General features: G+C 42.5%; 2 protein-coding genes across 4 annotated transcripts in view; one reads left to right on the top strand and one right to left on the bottom strand.

The window, feature by feature from the left end:
- clip3 (CAP-GLY domain containing linker protein 3) overlaps positions 1–19,631 on the top strand; it is a 32,382-nt gene extending 12,751 nt beyond the window's left edge. For 2 of the 3 annotated variants that reach the window (XM_076873488.1, XM_076873489.1), the window contains 5 exons: positions 66–197; positions 357–480; positions 763–830; positions 928–1,000; positions 1,226–6,155. In XM_076873488.1, coding sequence (XP_076729603.1) covers positions 66–197; positions 357–480; positions 763–830; positions 928–1,000; positions 1,226–1,280 — 452 coding nt within the window. In that variant the 3' untranslated portion in view covers positions 1,281–6,155. Of the gene's footprint in view, positions 1–65; positions 198–356; positions 481–762; positions 831–927; positions 1,001–1,225; positions 6,156–14,964; positions 15,056–15,486 lie in introns of those variants that run through there. The other variant, XR_013093039.1, reaches the window with a different exon arrangement.
- dharma lies at positions 8,615–10,248 on the bottom strand. The gene is made up of 3 exons (XM_004565060.2): positions 9,945–10,248; positions 9,549–9,754; positions 8,615–8,656 (listed from the first exon to the last, which is right to left on the bottom strand). Exons 1-3 carry the CDS (start codon positions 10,231–10,233, stop codon positions 8,615–8,617), a joined length of 537 nt encoding a protein of 178 aa, XP_004565117.1. The 5' UTR covers positions 10,234–10,248.
- Positions 19,632–21,819: the final 2,188 nt, after the last annotated feature.

Genomic DNA, 21,819 nt, shown 5'->3' with positions numbered 1-21,819 from the left:
TTGCTAATAGCTTCATTCGATTAGGTTTATCTGTGCTTCTCATCAGTTTTGTTCTGCATTCTCAGCCCAGAAGAAGAAGGCTTCAGTAGCCAGTCTGGATCCAGAGGGAATGAATGTGGAGGTCGGAGATCAGGTTCTGGTAGCCGGACAGAAGCACGGCATCGTTCGTTACTTTGGCAAGACAGACTTTGCTCCAGGTGCGTTTGCTGATCCTCAGTCGGTTCTCTGAACTGTGCACATGTGGATACTTGTAGGACTGTGTTGTCTGTCCTTCTCCAGTCCGGAGAAACTTTGCACTAATCCTGCAGAAATGCTTATCAGACAGAGCAGCTGTGACCGGATCTGTGTCCCTGCAGGTTACTGGTTCGGTATCGAGCTGGACCAGCCCACAGGGAAACACGACGGCTCGGTGTTTGGGGTCCGCTACTTCAGCTGCCTGCCCAAATATGGAGTGTTTGCTCCGCCCTCCCGTGTCCAGAGGTGAGGATATGTCGAAGGTACCGTGATGTTTTAGTGTGTGTAATAAATGAGAATGGGGAGATAATCAGCTTCAGGATTAATTAGCTCAGAAATTCTTCCAATGTTGGAAATGAAAAAGATTAAATATATGAAAAAAACTGAAAATACAGCAGAGCATTAAAAGCTGTGGAAGCTTGGCGGGAAGCTTCAAAGTAACCAGGACGATGTGACATTAAGGCTTTTTAAAATCTTTGATTCCTGAGCGACGCCTTAAAAGTCGCCAATAAACACTGTTGTTGTCAGAATCGGAGGCCCTAAGGACGGCTCACAGAACGACAGCTCCACGGTGAAGAAGGTCCACCAGATCACCAGTAAGTGACGACCATAGTGTTTTATTATCATTCTTTACCCCTGAAAACCGTATTTGTCTCCTTGTTCTAACAAACGTTGTGTGCTTGTGCGCTGCAGTGTCACAGCCGAAGCGTAACTTCAACACGATGCGTTCTCCTAAAGACCTCACGTCTGAGAGCTCCATATCCAGGTCAGCCCTGCTCCGTCACATTACAGTCCTGCGCTCTTTGCTGTTCGGCTTTCTTGGACTTTTTGACAAGAGGAAATTTTGGAAACGGTTCAATTTGAGCTTTTAAAAGAAAAGCAAAATAAAACTGTTTTCACCTTTTTATCAAAAGTCCAAATAAGTCCAGCAAAGCAGGCAGGATTAGACTTACTGAACCCTGCTCTTCCTCCTCCTCCTCGTCTCCTGCAGGCTGCTCTTCTGTTGTTGGTTTCCGTGGATGCTGCGCGCTGAGATGCAGTCCTAACTACGCCCTTCCTCTTCTCTCTTCTACTCCACCACCAGATCAGTCTCTCCGCTGTACTTGCTCTCCATCTTCTACTCCTGCTTTCACCGACTTTCGCCGTCGTCAGTCAAACTTCTCGTGGTGACCCCGTCCCCCTCCTCTCTTAATCTCAGCCCAGAACCTCCTAATTTAGCCGTTCTATAGCAAAATCTATAGTGCCTTGTATCTGATCAAAACGTTCCGCATTCCTTTGAAGAAACCGAGAATCTGATTCCTCCAAAAAACCCAACCTTTCACGTCTTCTCACCTCATCGTCCCAGCTCGGTATTTGTCCGTGCTGTGCTGTCATTCGGGGCCTAACAACAACCACAAAACGTTCGTTTGTGCTGCTACGTGCTTTTGTTTTTGCTGCTACTAGCTTTGGGTCTTAAACAGATTTTGTCATTAATGCTAAGCTCGGCACAAGCTAGCTCAAACGTGGACAATAATGCAGATATTCAGCCTGTGCTTTGTGGTTTGGCAGATGTGTTTGTTAAATTCTCAGACACTTTCTGCACAAATGAACAAGAGCAGCGCACGAGAGCTCAAACAGTTTGTGCAAAATAAGTTTGTCTGCTCGTCTGAGACCAAGAACCTCTGCTGTCTCCGCTTGAGTTAAGATGTAAAAATCCCGAGTGCATGGAGGGAAAATCCCAGAAAACATCCCGACTCCAAACTGTTTGAAACTCAGAAGTGAAAACAGGGTTTTTACTTGAACGCAGCCAATAATTGTCTGTAGGAGAGTTTATTTCCACTGCTGATGTGTGAGATAAGTAAGTGGTTCTTGGCCTCCGGGTTGACTCGCTGTATGTGGAGGAGTGTGGATGCTAACATTTAATAACAAGAAGAAGCTTTATCTTTAATTTACATTTTTCCATTTTTCCTGACCACAAAGAACAGCTTTGATGTTTATCCTGCTGTTTGTCAGCTGTTAATCTTTAAAGGTACTTTTAGCAAACGTCTGGCAGGAAATGCAACGCACATTTTCACCACAAGGTGGCAGCGCTTCATCTGAGCTCCAGTGTAGTTTTCCACCAGCACTACAGTCGTCTACATGCACAGAACGATTTTTGTGCTCCAATGAATAAAATAAGTCTGATTAGCAACATTTGTACGAATGTTGAGCTAATTTTAGAATTTCTCGTGAGCAGTTTAGGTCCACCTGGTGGTCGACAGAGGTATTACATCAATTTGCATCTGCAACATAAATGTCTTTGACATAAAGGCGCAAGCTGGTTTATTTTTTGAAGGATTGAATCTGCTTTTGTCCAAGAATTCTTTACAAAAAGTACCTTTGATTATAGTCACTGCTAATCAGCGTACTGCCAATACTCGGACACTAATAACAGGCTCCAGTTGTAATCTGTTAACCATAAACTGCTAACTGACCCAAACCGTTGACGTTTCCGGCCCCATTTCATGAGACTGTCATGTCTTTATGTTGCCTCTGAACACGAGCTTCAGTTCCAGCTAAATGTGATGTCCAGTCCATTCAGGGTAGAATATGTCTTTGTAATATTAAGCGTCCCTTCATCAGCGCCTCCATTTCGAGGTTTTTAATGACCTTTACTTAAAAGTTTAACCCCCAAACGAGCTCCCGAGTCCAAATCTTTGATCTTCCTCTGACCCTCCTCTCTCGCTCCTCTCTCTCTCCATTTAAATAAGACTTTGGTATCTTTTGTGAATGTGAGCATCCGCGAAAAGAAAAACACAAGCTAACCTAAATGTGTGCTTAATGGTAAATCTCTGCATAACTGAGAAACAGCAATATGTAAACAGTGTACCTATCTCTGTGTGGAAACGTTTCCTGTGTTAATGTCTCGTTACACTCTGTGAGCACTCGATACAGAGAGATGAACACACTCGCGCTCGGATGGCCGAGGCTGCTGGGGCGAGCACAGAGAATAACCGGGCAAGCGAAGGGATGAAATCCATCCTCAGTTTTGATCCAAGTCAAGTGGAAAGTGACCCAGATGCCACCAGGAAGACCGTGGAGCGTATTTGGTGAGGTCAGATCCTCAGTTTGTGCTGCTTCATTATTCTGTTATCTGATTCTTGGACGGAGCATTCAGATCTCATGAGCAAGACCGGGCAGATTTGGTAACTTGTTTCCAGAGATGTAAAACTTTAAACTATGAGAATTATGAAATATGACCAACCACCTTCCTGCAAACACTGGTTGAAGGTCATTTTAGAGAATGATGAGGTCATTAAGAGCCTTTGAGGCGGGGCTTGCCGGTTTTTCTCTCCGTGTGCTCTGCAGCCTCGGCCAAAGGAGACATTTGTGGTTGCTCGTGCACACTGCTGTGGATAATGTCCTGTTTGTGCTCGTGGAATCAGCTTCAACGTTATACTAACGAGAACTGCAGTGCTTTTGCTTTTCCACTCACCGGGCGCTCAGTTTAACCCAGTCAGCTGCAGGATTTAGTCCATGTGGTCACAAACTTTTCATTCCTGCTTGAACTTGACCTGAGCCTCGCCTCTGAATGACTTAACCAGACGAGCGGTAGGTTGAGTCATGTCGCGTTCCCCACGGACACAAACTGGTGTCCTGGTAGGACTGTAGTAAATTTAAGCTGCTTTAAGGATGTCCTGAAATCATCATGGATGAGATGAACACAAAAAGTCAGTCCTGCATCCATCGAGTTGTTGGAACCGTCCAAAAGTGTCCTGAGAAGCAGCTTTTTGAAAAATGGGACTAGACGTTCGAGCGATGTGCAGATGACTTACTGCTTTACCTTCACAAATAAATATCACAGCCACAGCCCAAACAAGCCAGACGAACCGGAGTCAGTCCACGTGTCGTATTTGCATCTGTTTATAGTTTCACTCTGGAAATTCATCGCCACAAGTCAGCTGTCGTAGCACGGCGTTCAATGCTGAAGCTCCACCCAGTCGGGCGAGCGTTAGTGGACCGCAGTGATGGTGGAGGTTTGTCTTTGTACAGTAAACGTACAGTAACAGTACAGTCGATATGTCGGTTTGAACGTAGCGTGCTGTGTAGATGTGGAGCGTCACCAGTTATTAATCTCACGCTAAAGGAAGCGTTACAGACGTTTTTATCGCCACATATTTTCACTTTGGTTTCTGTATCCAAGGCCGTTGCCGCTCCTTTTGCCTGATTTAGCTCTTTAACTACAAACTCTCACTTTGTCGTTTTTGTTGATTGGATTTCAAACATGCTTTTACTTTAAGATTGGTTTCCTTACTTTGAGGCAGCAGGAATGTTTGAAATTTTGCATCCTTGTCGAGATTCAGCCACTGAAACTCCGTCATGTCGTAGCCATCATCTTCTCCTAATCGAAACCAAAATGTGACTGTAAATTAAAAATGTTCTAGAAATGTTTCCACTTTTTGGTTTCAAATGAAAATCCTGTTTGATGCCTTCATCGCCCACGTTGGCTTCGTTTCTCCACACTTCAACAAGATGAGATGACGTTAAATACATGTATCCTGAGAATCGTGATCAGGGATGCACCGATCAAACTTTTTCAGCTCCAGTGTGGTAGCCTGGCTTTGGGTGTCTGCTGATATCGAGGACTGACCCAGGAACAGTCTGGAATGAGGAAGCAGTGATCTTTACTGATCTTTACTGATCTTTACTGATCTTTACTGACCTTTACTGGAAGCTGGAGCCTGAAAGTGAAAATTTAAAAGCAAAGAAGAGAAACTCCCGTTAGCCTCGTTATGAGTGTTGACGTTGGTCCACCAGAGGGCAGCTTCCCTGATGAAACCAAACAAAAACAAGATTATGACAATATTATCTTATTAAAGACTCACAAATACAACAGATATTCAGGAAATCTGTTTGTATTTCAAGTGTCTGGAAGACAAAAATATCATTGGTTGAACTGATTTGTGCGTCGCGTCTGTTACTTTAGTTTCCTTTGGTCCTCTCGGTCTGAGTGCTCCTCACATGCACGTTTGTATCATCCACAAATAAAAGCTGTTTGCATCGGAGGTGTGAAAAGCCTCAGAGTTGCTTTCCTGTTGGCTCCCTCCATGCTACACCACAGCTGACAGGCCCTTGCTGATGGGTGGTGTAAGCTACATACAGCTGAACGACTTGTTGAAGTGTTCGGCGTCAGACTGACAGACAACCCAAATATCCGATCAGTGCATCCGTGATCACGGTTGGTTCTGGAGAAGCGTTGTTATTATGTCGTATGAGCACAAACACGGCGATCGTCTCTCATCTTCCACAACTCAAGACGAAGCTGAGTCAGGAGTTTATTGTCAGTCGCCTCTGTGATTTCTTTCCTCCTGATGTGAAGCCGGGAGCCGTTGGACAGTTTTAGCGGCTCAGCTCTTGTTTGCAACACAACTTCTCTGCAAGCAGATTTTCAGAGCTGCACTGACGCCAGCGGCTGCTTAAAGGAAGGAAATCAGTCACGTTTGGATCAGCAGGAATGGAAACTGTGATTTGTAGTTAACTGAGAGAGTCGGTGTCCTTTAAAGAAGTGACGGCTGTCTGACGATGTAACGTCGAAATCACAGAAACGAACTCGGCACTGCTCGTTTCAACATTCGGAGTCTGAAGATTATACAGTATATAGCCTATATTTTGATAACTTCACTAAGTGTACTTTTTGTTCTCTGGTTTTGTAAAGTGTGCGTGTGTGTTACTTTAGTCCATGTGTGTGCGTCACTCCTGTTTTCAAAGTGTGTTTAAAGCCGACGGGCGCGGAAGCAGAAACAGGAGAGAAGGAGCATCGACGTCTTCTTCCTAACAGATCCTCACTGCATGCTCTCTCAGTATTTTCTCATTCGGGGTTTTCAGTGTATCTTCTCATCAGCATGAAAATGCTTCTAATAATAACAACTATGAATATAATAAAGATTTGATGTTTTTCTAAACCTTCTGTCTGCTGGACTTTTTATCTGCGTTCAGATAAAATCAGGTGAAACAGTAACTAATAAAACTGATACATTTATTATCTTTTTTTATTTGACTCATCAGACTATAAAAGGATTCACACTGACACCTTGTAGCCAGTTATCAGAGCACACCCACAAAATCTGCAGAGTGAAAATGATTTATATGCATATTTTTAAATTTTAGACAGACAATAAGTATAAATAAATTCATACTTGCAGCATAATTACATGTTGATTTTAGTTTGATGGGGATTCTTTGTGCTTCTTTCTCCCCGTGAGCTCCTCCGTGGCTCACACAGGTGTCTGTAGACCTGGGGTATCAAACATGAGGCCCTTTGGAAAATGTGAAGGAGGAAAATGAGTTTGGATTTTAAATGTGGTTTGTTTGTTCTCTGACAAAGACCTCACCCACAGCCATTTATAATACACCAAAGAAATGATAGATTTCTGTAATTTTACACATTTCTTACAATTTAAGCAAAGGTTTAATAAAAAGAGTTTACTACATTTACTGCAGCAACATTTCTCTGTCACAGACTGTCCTGTGTGTACCCTGCCTCTTGTGCTATGGTTGCTTGGCCAGCCTTGTGTTACTTAGTCTCCAACAAAACGACGTCACGTAACAGCTTGTTTTACTCCAGAAATATGAAGACCACAATTAAAAATGATTAACAGTGACACCCAGTGGCCAGTTTTCAGAACACACTTTCCTCTCGTCACAGTCTTCGTCGCTACTACCCCAGTCATACCGGGATTTTTCGTTTTTATGGGCCGATGGGGTTTTATTTCTTTTCTTTTTGTAACGGGATAAATGAAAGGTGGTGGATTGGCCAGTTGGTCATGATCGACTCTGGGCTGGACCAATTACAGCCGAGGAGGTCGAACTTTAAAGTTGAGGTGAAGAGGAAAGCGATTTGTCCCCGTTCCTCTTCAGCTAGAAAGTTGCTAATTCAATCATGAAACTGATCAGTGATCAGCTGATCAGCTTTTCTCTCTGCGCCAGAAAGAGGAAACCAGCGGATGTCGCGCTAAACAACAGCAGCACATTTAAGCTTGATCAGCTGTTGTTAGAATTTATTTAATATTAATTTCTAGTATCAGCTGATGTTTGCTGGAGCCACAGCTGTAAAGCTGCTGGTCATGATGGTTTGGATATGTGGTGAGAGGGAAACATGAAGATGAAACCAGGAGATGTCCTTACTGAATCATCAGAGCTGTGATGGAGAAACAGGTTTACCTTTTAGGTGACATGGATGAGTTGAAGTTATGAACTGTTTCTGAGAGACAAATAACACCAGGATCCTTTTCTAAGTAGCTGACAGCTGGTGACTGTGCAGGGGCGGGTCTAGCAAAGTGTTGCCAGGGGGGCATGTAGGGCATTAACAGGGAGAGGGGGGCACAAAGAAATACTTTTCTTTCTTATTCTCATTTAAAATGTCTCACTTTGAATAAATAATTATCTGAATCTTACAACCAAAGTTTTCATCTGATTAAAATTTATAGAAATCCATTATTGTATTCAGTAAATATTAAGCCTAGTATATATCCTAGTAAGTTATAGTATCCTTTCCTTTGGGAAGGTACCACCTGTGCAGTCTGCAATTCTGTTGAAGAAAGATGTTGAATCTATTTAATTACTGGAGAAAAATAACAGATTTCTGTGCATTTGTTTTATACGTGCATTAAATTAAAAACGTTTTTGTCAGTTAAGCATCTTGAGGCAGAGGGTTCCCTATTTTTCTTTTCTTTTTTTGCTGGGAGTTGGCAACCCTATTAGTGAGGAATATGTAATCATAAATTAGGTTGTTTTATATTTTTAAGTACTGTCTAGAATAGCAGAATAGTGAGGACGGTGTAGGTTTAAGTTTATTACAAAGGCTTTATGGCTTTTCCTATAATACCACGGTGGGCCGGTCACTAGTCAAAATGCCCGGGCTGATTTTTTTGTCCCAGTCCAGCCCTGCAGTAACACTACCTGTCATGTGTTCCTGAATGTGCATCAATACAAAGAACATTACAAATCATGTTATTGATTCTGTGAATAAAGGCACAAACACACAGAACTGGATATTATGGATTTTAATCATAATTCCATTTATTTTCATAAACCTCTCCAAGTTACAAACTCTGCTTCAAAGGTGCGTTTTTTTTTTAATTTTTGAATGCTCAAAGAAAAAGAAGAATTTTATAAATTAAATTTTAGGTCAAACAGTCTGAACGAAACATTTCATCATTCATTCTTCCTGAGGTTCATCGTGGTATTGAGACAAGGCTCAGAAATGTGCAGCGTAAAGTCTTTTCGTGTACTGCCACCAGGGGGCAGTGTCATAAATAAGGGTCGTGTTCCTACTGGCCATTAAGAAGAATGCAGGTTTGAGGGTGAACAGCAGGCGGGCAGTCTGGGAGGTGAAGATGTTCTCGGAGAAGAAGAGCGAGCTTCACTGACGCTTCCTCCGAGCTCTGCGGTTCTTAAACCACACCTGGAAACGAAGGAGACACAGAGTTAGTCTCGTGATTCTAATATGCGTGCGCATTTCGGTCTGAGAGGACAGTGCAGCTTATGAAAATATAACAGTTCAGTACCAAAACTGTAATCTTGAACTACAAACTGCAATCTTAGTGAAGTACTAATCCTTCACAGGTCTTCATCTATTAGAAATACCGGGTAAAGGTCTAAAGTACTCAAACACTACAGTATGTTGGAAGGCATGAAGGTACCTAACGTTTCAAAAGGCCCAATACTGAAAACTAGTAACCAGTGTAGTATCAGTACTGGGAACGTTAAAGGGATTCAAAGGTACTGGATCACCGTAGCACCGTCCATCTTCACTGATAATAAACATTTAAAAGTCTTCGAACTTTTCCAGGCAACTATTTTTTCTCCTCTTATTTAATGAGTCAGTTCTACAAAACATGAAACTTCGGCTACAGCACGAGTCAAATTTAGTCAAAACAATTAAGTCAAATTTCAGGAACATTTCAGTTTCCCCATCAGTGAGTCTGCTGTCATTACATGCACCATTTACAGCGCCTGCGCATGAGACATTTTTATTGTTTTTTCCGTTTCAAAATGCAGAATCTTAAAATTGTTAAATAATAACATAAACTCTGGTTTAATGATGTTTTTCTAAAAAGTGAATTCGTATGTTGTTCATTCCCTGGCTGCTCTGTGCGCAAAGATTAAAAAAAGGCCTTTGTGTTTAATGTATGCATGTAATAAAATACCCTTATTATTTTTAATTACTTGAGTCAAAGTAAAATGGAACTTGGGAGCCTTTTGTGTAACTTGGAGGGATTTTACGCACGGACGGTCACTTGTTCGTTCCTCACGGCCTGACAGCCTCACACCCCAAATCAACATGTCGGACTCACCCTGACGGTCTCCTCGCTCAGCCCGGTGCGCCTCGCCAGCTCGGCACGAGTCTCCACTGAGGGGTACTCCGTGATCTCGAACAGCGCCTCGAGCTGCTTGATCTGACTGTCAGTGAACACCGTCCTCACCCGGAACTTGTGAAGCGACTGCGGGGGCACCGCCGAGGGCTGCGGGTATCCGCTGTAAACCGCCAGAGGCTGCATATCTGGGGAGGAAAGGACCAGAAATGCTTTTAGCGAAGAAAGAATCAGACAAAACAGAAGCATGAATATCACAGCAAACACATCCTGACTGTGACTAAATCCGAAAAATAATAAAAGTTTCCCATTTAAAAAAAAAGAGTCTCAAAGTTTTGGTGAAGAAATAAAACTTGAACTGTGAGAGTCTCTGCTTACCGGCACGGTTTTGGCTGAAGTGCGCGTAAACTCCGGGGTTTGAGTAGAAGTGCTGCTGATGGACAGCGGGTCTGTACAGCGGGAATCGTTCCTCTCCGAAGCTCATCTCTCTGCACTGCTGGCAGCCCATCGCCTGTAACGGGACCTGGACCGGCGAGGGAGCTCTGACATTGCCGATGACCCCCCGGTGATACCCGTTCGGTGGAAAGTCCTGCAGCGGCGGCCTCGGGCCGAGCTGCGGGGAAAGGATGCGCTCGATGCTGAAGTCCGACACTCGGCCTCGGTCCATGGTTTCTCTCTGTGACCCGAGAGCTCCAGCGTCCACCTTTAAACACCTTCTGCTCTTTAACATGTTAATCAGCTCCTGAATTCAGACATGAGAAGAAATCTGGACTTTGATTTGACCCCTGACCCTTTGATGGTTTGAAGTGGACGATGACTGACAGCAGCTTCTGTAATGGGTGTGTTACCTGTAACTTCAAAGAGCTCCTTCATCAGTGATGGCGCAGTTTTAGTTGTTAATGAAGTTTTTGATTAAAAGTTCAACTTTTGTTTCACTCTGAAAAGATGAAAGACTTTGGATCTTAATTAACCCCAGTTTGTAAACGCCTCAGAGACAACAGCCAAGACTGGAGCGAATCAAACCCTCATAGATTAAATGTTAATGAAACCACATTATGTAAAAACCCATAGTGTACGAAAGACACACTTCTTTACATTTGGAAACTCTGTGTAAGAACAGAATAGTTTGATACATACGAGATTTACTTTTCATCTCACGACGTTTTACATTTAAATCCCTTTAGTTCCGTTTGAAAGACCAAAACTCCTCTTTATTCTTTAGCTTCGAATATGACTTAAATATTCGAGATATGTTTAGTAAGTAAATTTAAAACGGGTCTTTTACCGTAAATTATCCGTATTTTGACAAACATTTTAAAATACAGGAGAGAGGATCATCGTTTATGAAAGCAGGCAGAGCGAATAATACTGAAAAAAAACTTTAAATGGTTTTTTATCCATTTTATTTTTATTAAACACTCTAATAAAATTCGTTTATTTATGTTTATTTTTATTGTATTTATCTTCCGTCACACAAGCAACCAGATAATTATTTATTTTTTTATCTACTTAAATGAACATTCTTGACAATGTAGATGATATTTAGATAGATATTTTTGTTGTATTTAATAAGCGACAATGGAACGATTTATTTTAAATTATTTATTTCATGAATTTCATATGTTGTATATTTATTTCATTCTTTATTTTTTATGTATTTATTTCTTGCAGTGTGTGCTGGTGACCACTAGATGTCGCCGCAGTCCAGTTTTAGTTACATATACAAATCTGCTAACAGGCAGATGGGCCTCCTGCACTGTTAAAGCTTTTAGGTTTTTTTTTTTAAAGAAAAGTTTAATAAGAAATAAAAACGGTCACGTGGTTCCGAGAGCATGAAAGCTCTGGAGTGAAACCAGCGTGTTTGTGCATCGCTGCTTTCATCATGTGGAGATTTCACAAACTGGAGACATCAAAGCATCAAAAGCTCGATGAGCTTTTCTCACTTTTTTTCTGGTTTGATCATCTTAAGTCCAGCATGAAACCCAGCAGGGATCCAACACTGAACACAACCATAAAAATAAGGTTCAGCGCCTCAAACTGCTCTCAGACATTAGTCTGATAAAAGTTTCCATCAGAGGTTTAGAGGAGCTGTCATGTTTGTATATACAGTTCAGAACATTTTACAGTTTTAATCACAGGTAGAAAGCAGCGTTTTATTGGCCTCATCACGTCAATCTCATCTTACATACAGGCTAATAAGACCCCTGCATGAACAGGACAGTGAAGGAAGATCAATCAGTAATCAACAGCAGATCAATGACTTTCCTCTCTTTGAAGTCTCCTCCTCAAATCTGGGGGATCGTTAAGAAATGAAAAGGAGAAACTGACAGTTAAAGAGCAACTTCTCAAAGATCAAAGGGAACATTTAAACCTGTGCAGAGTTTCTACAGAGATTTGATAAGATAGAGACAAAAACCAACTCAGAAAAGCCTGGATTAGAGTCTAGAAGCTGAGCTTTTTAAAACTGTGTTTTAAATCACATTTAAAGGGTTACTGTAACATCCAGAACAGTAATCACAGCCCAAAACACAAAAAAGAGGAGTTTGATCAAATAAAATATGATCAAATAAAGTAGCTCATTAAAGGAAAAATACAAAAAGTGCTCACCGTCTGTGTAAAGTCTGAATATTATAGAGGACGACAAAATGCTATAAAATAATAAGGGCTCTGGTATTTCAACTGGAGGAAGGTTAGAAATATAGCTTTAATATGCAGCTTGTGTTTATATCAGGGGAGCAGATTTAATTGGTCCGTTCACAGAAAGCTGGATTTGTTGGCTCCTCTGTGTTTTCTTCATTAAGTGAGCAGATAAAGTTCTGCAGATGACCCTCGCGTGGCTTTGGACGTGAAACTCAAGCTGTGAAGACACAAGCCTGAGCAGCAACGTGCAGTTCCTCTAATGTCCACTGGAGGCAGGCAGAGGGATAACACGACCCTAACGAAGTCAGGGCTCCAGTTGTGCTGGACGACGTGCTACCTTTACTGTGACATTTGCATCGTGTTTGTTCATCTCTGATGGTAAAAGCTGGAGAAAGGAACGAGCTTGGTCTGAAGCATCAGGAGAACGGCAGAGGTCACACAGGGTTTAGGCAGCATCCGCCCCAACAACTGGCGTTTCTCGTGATTCAGCGCGTGCAGATGAATGATAGTGGGTGCGCAGGCCCCGCGGTCGTGGACCTGATCTTATTTTGTCGTGCGGGTTTTAATTTGCCTTGCAGCTTCCTTTCCCCTCTGTGCCTGCTGACTGCTTTACGTCTGCCTCGTCGCTCTCAGCGTGAATCAGCAAATCGTGGTGATGCCCAGACTGCTCTCCGAGCTGGGCTCCAGACACCCAGCCCCTCCCTCCCCGCTTCGCTGTCTGGTTCTGGCTGCTGGTCAGTGAGCGCGGCGGGGGTTCACTCGCAGGGCTTTCTGGGCACGTTTCATTCCTCATCTGTCGTCTCCTCCCTGCGCCTGCAGTGCTGCTGCCCAGTGCTCCTCTGGGCTGGATCTGTTCATGTTTTGGGGATGTGTGTCAGCACTCTGCAGCTCTGCACAGGTTCACTGGCTGCGTCTTTTTATCAGCTGCTTTCAGGGTTCCTTCAGTCTGTGTTTGGGCTGCTTTTTAACTGCGTTGTTGCCTCAGCAGCACAGTTTTACGACGCCTCACTCGGTCTGTTTTTGGAGGGTTTTCAACGCTGGTCAGCAGAAAAAGGCAAACAGCAACGAGACAGCAAAGCTCATTGCAAAGTTCCTCTTGGCATCTTCTCCACGAGTCACAGACAGAGAGCGGAGCTCGGTCGGGCTGCAGGCCCGGGTACTGGCAGGGGGGCATAGTACCATCTTTGAACCCACGGTGACCTGCTGCTGCACTTTAATGAAATAAAAATAATTCCCAGATAAAGAATAAGACGCAGTGGCGATTCATACTGCACCAAAGAATGACGTGAAAGATTTCTAGAACTTCATTTCTTATAGTTTAAGCCCAAAGGGACATCTTTGAATAGTTCCACCATTCTGACTCCGCATAAGATCACAGTGGGCTGTGTGTGCAGCTTCAGTTTTATTCATGTAGCACCAAATCCCAACAACGTCCGTGTGCTTTATGTTGTTAGACGCTACAGTGTTAAAGAGTCCAGCAATCAGACGATGCCCTCTACCGCAGCGCTGGGTGACAGCGGGAAGGAAAAACTCCCGTTTAACAGGAAGAACAATCCAGGAGAAGCGAGGGGCAGCCATCTGCGATCAGCCCGGGGAAAGAAGAATACAACGTCCTGACATGTACATGTTACATTTTATTAAACAAATAAGACCTGGAGTTTCAGGGGGAGGAGCTGTGTTAATAAAGGTTAAATAAAAATAATCAGCAGTGGAGTATGAACAGCTGGACAGAGGAAACAGGTGAAGGTGGAGAGGAAATGCCCAGGAAAGTTTCAGAAAATGTGTCCACGAGCTGTTCACCTTCTTTAAAGATGCTGTGATGAGGCATAAAAGGATGAGAGCCTCGGCCTGGAACCCTGCGACAACCCGAATCATCTGAGGACAGGAGACAGAACGAGGGGGGGTAAGAGTGACGCTGGTTATTTATCGATGAGGACAGCAGAGGATCGCTCCCCTCTGTCTGATCGTTATCAGAAACTGTTCAGAGCTCAGTCTGTTGTTCTGCTGCTGTCTGAGTCTCTGCTCCGTGGATGACTCATCATAGAGAGTTTGGAAATACTGAGTCTGTGTGTCTGACGTTTACATGTAAGCGCCTTTTTTCATTTTTAGAAGAAACTCTGGAAGGAAATCACAGTAAAAGACTTCTGTGCTGCTTTAGCGTGTTCACACAGTTACCTGGACCCCGTCTTTAACGTCCTATTATTTGTAACTGCAGTGATGACATTTTTATCAACGTAGAAAACATTTCTAATTAATGAATTATAAATGTGCCCCCCTGGTGGCTCATAGAGGTACTGCAAGTAGCACAACCGGTCTGTCATGAGAACTTAGAGCAAATCAAAAACAAGGAAACATTTTTTACATTTTCAAATAAAACCTTTTATCGTAAATGTATGACGTTTACCTCCAACGAAACTGCAGCAAATTTCTGAAAAATGAGTTAAAGTGGAATTTGGATTAAATTGTCCTTAAATAAGAGAACAACAAACTGTCCCATCCAAGAGGGTGGAGCTGAAGTTTAAAGTACCTGTTAAACTGTTAAACTAGCTGGCTCGACGTGTTCATGTGGTGTTAGCTTACTGTGTTACTTTCTGCTTGGCACTTTAAAATCAAGCCTGAGTTTAGTTGTTTTAAACTGTGATTTGACTCTTTGGAACAAAACGAAACTGTGCAGCTCAAAAGTTTTATTCTTCCTCCTGTTTGCATTTGATTTCATGGATGTTGCACCAACAGAGGGTCTCTCTCTGTTATTTTTCAGCGTACTTACATCATGACGACTCTGAGTGATTGTTCACAGACGCTGCAGTTCACCGTTGTGACCAGCAGGCGGCGGCGCAGACAGACGGCTGGTAAAAACCATTATGTAACGTCTGTGTTTTCCTCTTTTATGTTTTCACCGACTTATCTGTCATTCAGCATCCATCTCTCTCTCCCTCTCAGCACACCAGTCTTTCTTAATGTGGCTCGCCCTTTCTCTCTGCTGCCACCTTACACCTGTTTCCGCCTTAAATGTAACGTATATGATTTAAAATAACCCTCGAGAGACTTCTGGCTCTCGCTAGACAGTCATTAGACAACTGTCCGACCTTCACAGCACAGTGCTGCATACCCCACAGGACACACACACACACACACACACACACACACACACACACACACACACACACACACACACACACACACACACACACACACACCTGAGGCCGTACAGAAGTCTTTCTCTGAATAATGTGATCTCTCTTCAGGCGCGCTTGATTTAACTCAGCTCTTTCTTCTGCAGAGACCTCAGAGAGATCCGCCCGTCTTTACTCCGTCTAATGAATGAAATGTGCCCCCAGCTTTCCACGGAGCTGAGCGCTGAACTCTGCTTCTAGCAAGGATGAAGAAGAAAGAGACACAGGGGCTGGATGGGACAGTGCTGGTTGTGAATAAGTCTTTTCAGTCTGACATGACTGTAAAGTAATCGTCAGATTTCAAAGCTCTGACACTTCCTGAACTTTCAAAGACGTTGACCTCTAACGGCACCGTGGAGCCTGGATCAGGTCTGACTGCCCTCAGGGCCAAACTGGAAGAGGGCCTAGACTCTGATGTTGGTCCATCCATCCATCCATCCATCCATCCAGGTTCAGGTTCCAGGGCCAGCAGTCTAAGTAAAGACCTCCAGACCTCCCTCTCCCAACCAGCTGCTTCAGCTGTTCCAAGCCATCTAAAAGGGCTGCACATCCTGGTTCTGGTCAATGTTTAGCGTGTGCCCTCTGAGTTGAACGTCCCTGAGGTGAACCATGAACCATTGGAAGGTGGAGGAGTGGGTTTACTCTCAAGTCCTCCTGAATGAGGGAGCTATCTGTAACAGGAAGTCCTTTAGTGGAAGCTGATTTCTGCCACATTCTTTTAGTCACTCAAAGTGATGATCAAAGGTGAGCAGTGAAATGCGGGTTGACTGCCCTCTCACTAATGCAGTCTGTCAGTCTCCCTCCTTCCCTCCCTCTTGAATAAGACGCTGAGATACTTAAACCCTTCCACATTCTTAATCTGGAGTTAGGACTCCATCATTTTCCTACTGAGAACAAAGGTCTTAGACCTGGACATGCTACTTCTCACCTCTGCAGCATCAGGTCATCAATCAACCACGTGTGGCTGCTGCTCTCTATGGAGATGATTCCTCATGGTAAAACAAATAAAGGCACGCTGGTGTCTGCACAGATCCTCAGGCTAAAGGTCTGATAACACAGATTAACATCACTGGGACCCAAGCAGAGACCAGTGGACTCACGGACATGGGAAGAATAATTCCTGTTTTACACCCATCAGAAATTGAGAGCGTGAATGTAGCCTAGATTTCAGCTAACGTGCAGAAACAGTTTTACTCTGGATCTGTGGTCCCAGGGTTGTTTGTGTTACTCGTCTCTCAGTGATTCCTGAGATCAGGGACAAAACAGGTTTTAATTTTCTAAAATATATTTTGTGATTTTTCAAAAACATATTTATATATAATTGTTACACAAAGTTGTGGCTGTCTCACCATGTTTTGGTCTCCCAGGTGTAACATTTTTTAATCATTTGTGTTTTTGCTGGAGAAGTGCAAGGTTTTTTCAAAGAAATGCAAAAATATATATTTTAAATTAGGTTGTTTCAGCTATTTTGACTATTAGCAGCTTCTCTATTCTGTTTATGCACATGTGTTTTCAAAGTAATTACCACATTTAAAAGTAAGATTGTTTTGGCTTTTTATTATTAGAGTTACAGTCATACATATTTTCAGAAGCTTGTATTTAATCTCTATAAGAAACAATCATATTAAGCAGAATGCAAATTACACATTTATTGAGGAAATTGCTTATTTTTATTGGAAGATCATGAGGGAGGAAAATATATGTCTCGGTTCTCCAAAAGAGAAAAATAAACCAAAACTCCATATTATGGAGTTGACAAGGTGCTGACGGTGGTGACACACGAGTAGAAAATGGTAAATGGCCTCTATTTATATAACCTTTATAGGACCCCAAAGCGCTTTACACATCCAGTCACACACACATCCACACACACATCCACACACTGGTAAAAGCTACATTGTAGCCACAGCCACCCTGGGCTGCACTGACAGAGGCGACAAGATATAAAACAAGATATTATTTCTTTCAAAATGACCATTAAACCTTAGCAACCTTTGTAATATCACAAGACGCATCATAACAATTCTGTTTTTGCACATGGCAAGTTCTATATCTTAATAGTTCGCCAGCAAGCAGCTGCCTGCTCCTGATTCCTAAAGTTCTCTGTGGTTGTGTTTAGACGCTGCTGGACTTTCTCTCCTTTTGTCTCGGCTTGTTTCCAAAACCTTCTCTTCTGACTTTTTTCTCTTCCTTTCAGATCACTGATGTTCTTTATTTTTCCCTCTTTCACTCTATTTCTCCATCTTTCCCTTTATGAGAAACTCTTTCTTCAACTCAGGCTGGCTGTTAATGTTTTCTCTCCTTCTTTTTTGATCATCCCAGTTCCTTCTCTTTCGTTCCTCTGACAGCTTCCCCTTTGCTATTCTAGCCTGAAATGTACCATTTTGTAATTACTATAATTTTTCTGAACCTTATGCTTTTTCACAGATTATCATGTTCCACCTGAACATGATACACCAGCTCTGCTATCACTTCCAACATAAATGGAGACAGAAAACTAAACAGCAGTGACGTTTGTCAGGTTACTGAAGTTGGGCTAGCTGGTATAAAATGATGTGTTACGTGATCGCTAGCGACACAGCTATGTTAGCATATGGAGGATAAAAATTCAGTGTCATAAATTCAATGTCTAAAAATACTTGAATTCTGATGATACTATATTTCTTCCATATTAGCATAACATAAACACAGTGAAGCTGGAGGATGAACGCTAACTTTTTTCCACTTGATAAAAGTTAACGTGAGGGTTCCCGATGGTTAGGCTGACAGTGATCACTGGCAGTTTTTAGGGGCTTGTTCAGATTAAATAGAACAAGATAAAAAGCATTAAAACATTTTAACAGCACAACAGGCTTAATAAATACAGAGTAGTTTGGCCCGGAAGCAGGATTCATACATCATCACAGCAGTCGGGGCACAGCTAGCTCAGCAGATGCCACATGATCGGAAGGTTGGGTGTTTAAATCCAACGAACAGAGGCTATCCTGGATTGGTAGTTGCCCACTGCATCACTGAGTGAATGGGTCAAATGCAGAGGACTAAGCATGTTCCTACAGGATTAATAATGTAAACATAAACAATGAGATTCAAGATAAGGCAAATGTGATAATATTTGACACACCTGTGAAGCAGAAATATCAGTAAAATACACAAGAAGTAATATGACTGAAATATTAGTAAAAATAACTTAATATAAGTGGTGAATAGCACACATTTGTGACATTTGTCAACACCGTCAGACAAAAATCCTGATGGTGTTGACACAATACCCAACTTTCTCTCATAACACGTGTTTTTCTGACAGAAGCCATCTTGTTTTTCATCAGCTGCTTATCAGAATCAGAATACTTTATTGATCCCTGGGGGAAATTATTTTTTGTTACAGTGCGCCATTTTAAACCAACATTAAGACAAGACAGACAATACGCTAACTAAGAATAGTACAATATATACATATATATACATACATACATACATAAGTCACTTATAAATAAATAGTTGGAAAAGAAACATGTGTAGTTGTAGCAGCAAACAGTGTGTTAAGTGGATGCGTTGTACAGGGAGATGGCCACAGGCAGGAATGATGTCCTGTGTCGTTCAGTGGTGCATCATGGGTAATCTCAGTCTCTCACTGAACGAGCTCCTGTGACTGACCAGCATGTCATGGAGTGGGTGGGAGGTGTTATCCAACATTGTCTTTATCTTGGACAGCATCCGCCTCTCCGACACCACCTTGAGGGAGTCCAGCTCCATCCCCACAACATTGCTGGCCTTACGGATCAGTTTATTAAGTCTATGGCCTCAACAATCTACCTAAATGAGGCTGTTTTTACAAGAAAAAATAATTAAATCTTGGATTACGACGCACTATGGCTGTGACACAGAGTTTTATCAGAAAGGTGTGCAATAAATGAAATAAAAACAAACAAATTATCACAGCAGTGACCTCATGGCATGTGTCTCAAACAGGAAGTGGTGAAGGGGTCCTCAGAGTGTAAGCTGCCCACAATAATTCCTGATTTTTTTGTACTTTTAAAAAAATCTGATGGTGTTGACAAAAACTCTGGACACGATTTTAATCACTTAAAAAATATGTAAAAATAAATTTTCAATTGCATATTTTGATATTATATAAGGTATTGACTTAAATACTTAGTGAAGAGAGCCATGATGTTTAATTTTATATTACTTTTGATTTTCTTTTTCTGTATTTTAATATTATCACAACTGCTTCTGGACAGTGGATTTTTAAGGTACTGGTAATGTATTGTACCATTTAAAATAAATAAATATGTATAAAAAATGCAAAATCATACTTTTGTTGTATAAACATTGCCTTGGTTTGTCTTTTATGCAGTTGGGTAACACTTGTATGCATATTTTTAACCACAAAATTGGGTTTTGTCCCTTATCTCAAGAATCACTGCTCTAACTTAACAGTGATGTGCTTCCACACAGTCCTCCAAAAGAACAACAGCATGTCGAACAGCAGGCGAGGACACCGATCAGCTGGTGAAATAAAGAAAAGGATAAAGACAGGATTACACACACACACACACACACATGCTCGTTTTGATATCTTAGAGAGGACATCTCATTGATGCTGAAGGATAGGCCTAAACCTAACCATAACCTAACTCTAACCCTGACACTAAAACCAAAACTCGTGAGGACGGGCAAGTGACTTTTGGTCCCCACAAGTATAGCAACATTCCCATTTTTGGTCACAGAGGGGCGTTTTCCTGTCTTTTTGCAGCCACAGGTATCGCCCCCTGGTGGGCGTTAAAAAGGCTGTATGGCCATTTTTACTGTGTGTGGTTGTTCAAATATGTTTGTCACTGCTCCGAGGGGCACAGACTGACTGTGTCAGCCTTCCAGGGACGAGTGTTAGTCAGTATTTGAAAATGACAGAAACAAATGTTCATTTCTCAAAGATCAGACGGTGTGTAAAAATGCAGACCTGAAAACTGTCCCACCATGAAGCAGTTTTGATGTTTGAATCATTTAGTTTGCACAAATGAGACAAACAGACAATCATGAAGTGACTCCAAGCTGTTGCATCAGTTTCTTTATTCTCAGGTCTGTGGAGCCGTCTCGGCTCTTCAGGTGCGATTAAAATGCAAATTCAGCTCCAGTGCACGATGCGTCGTGGTCGCCTGGTGAAAATGTGAGAAAATGTCAGCGATTAACAACAAGGACAACAAAAACAAGACATTTGACCCTTTTTTGTCATTTTTCTCCTCTTAGCGTGTCAGATAAAATGCAGCTAAAAAGGTCGCAGCCGATGTAGCTGTAAAGGTCAGGAGACGCGCACACACAGAGCACAAGTGTACAGTGAACAACACAAAGAACGGCCGAGTGGAGTTCAGCGTGTGTTCACGGGTGGAGTTGGGTCCAGACTGGGTAGTCTGCCTTCTCATTGGTCGGTTTTGGGGGCACATATGGAGTCCTGATTGGCTCATTTGCATCATAACAGGAGCTGTTACTGGCTGACGGCCTGACAGGCGGCCGTGCCATTGGTCAGTTTAGAGAACAAAAGGCTGTTTGGGCATCGAGGCGGAAAGGTGAGGAGGTCGGAGAGTGTGCTGAAGCCCACATGTTCCCTCTGCTCTCGAATGAATCGCACACAAATCATCTCCAGGAAATGTGAGCCTGAAGGCTTTTATACCAAATATACAAGCTGCAATTTTACTCACACATCCATCAGTAACACTGGTATGTTCTTGGATTTCAAGCTAAGCACCATGAAAATCCATACGTTAACATTACCACTCATTGTCTTCCACTTATCTGATTCATGGTCACGGGGGCCTGGAGCTTATCCCAGCTGTCACAGGGCAAGAGGCGGGGCCACCCAGAGAGCCAGACAACCAGCCAATTTAGAAACGCCATGCACGTTTTTGGACTGTGCGAGGAAGCCGGAGTACCTGGAGAGAGCCCCCACTGAGAACGTGCAAACTCCACGCCACGGCTCCAGACAAACACAGAACGTGCTAACCACTGCACCACTGTGCTGTCCTGTTAATATGACACGTGTTAAATATAAAAGACTTGAGAGAAGCACGCAAAAACTGTTTCTAAGAGAAAACGAAACCTCGGCGTTATCATCATACCTGGTGGTTTTAGTTTGTGTTGTGTTCGTCGTCTTAGGTTCAGGCAGGTTTGATTCCCACTGGGCTGTTTTGGGTAATGTAACTGTATTCTGTTGAAGCTGAAATAGCTGAACTCTCATGGAATATCCCTTTGATCCAGGAGCTGACGTCCAGCCTGGCCTGAACCCAACATGACATACAGATAACTAGCTAATGTTAGCGCAACATGCACAACATGAATTCATGTAACTGTCATACTCAGCCGACTTATTTCAGTAGAATAGAAACATTAGATTAGAAGACGTCTTTTAAGCAGCAATACAAAATAACTTCCAACATGTGTAAAAA

Source organism: Maylandia zebra, linkage group LG14 (genome assembly GCF_041146795.1).
Source record: "Maylandia zebra isolate NMK-2024a linkage group LG14, Mzebra_GT3a, whole genome shotgun sequence".
NCBI lineage: Eukaryota > Metazoa > Chordata > Actinopteri > Cichliformes > Cichlidae > Maylandia > Maylandia zebra.
Note: the sequence above shows the minus strand (reverse complement) of the source record. Positions and strands in the feature narration are given on the sequence as shown.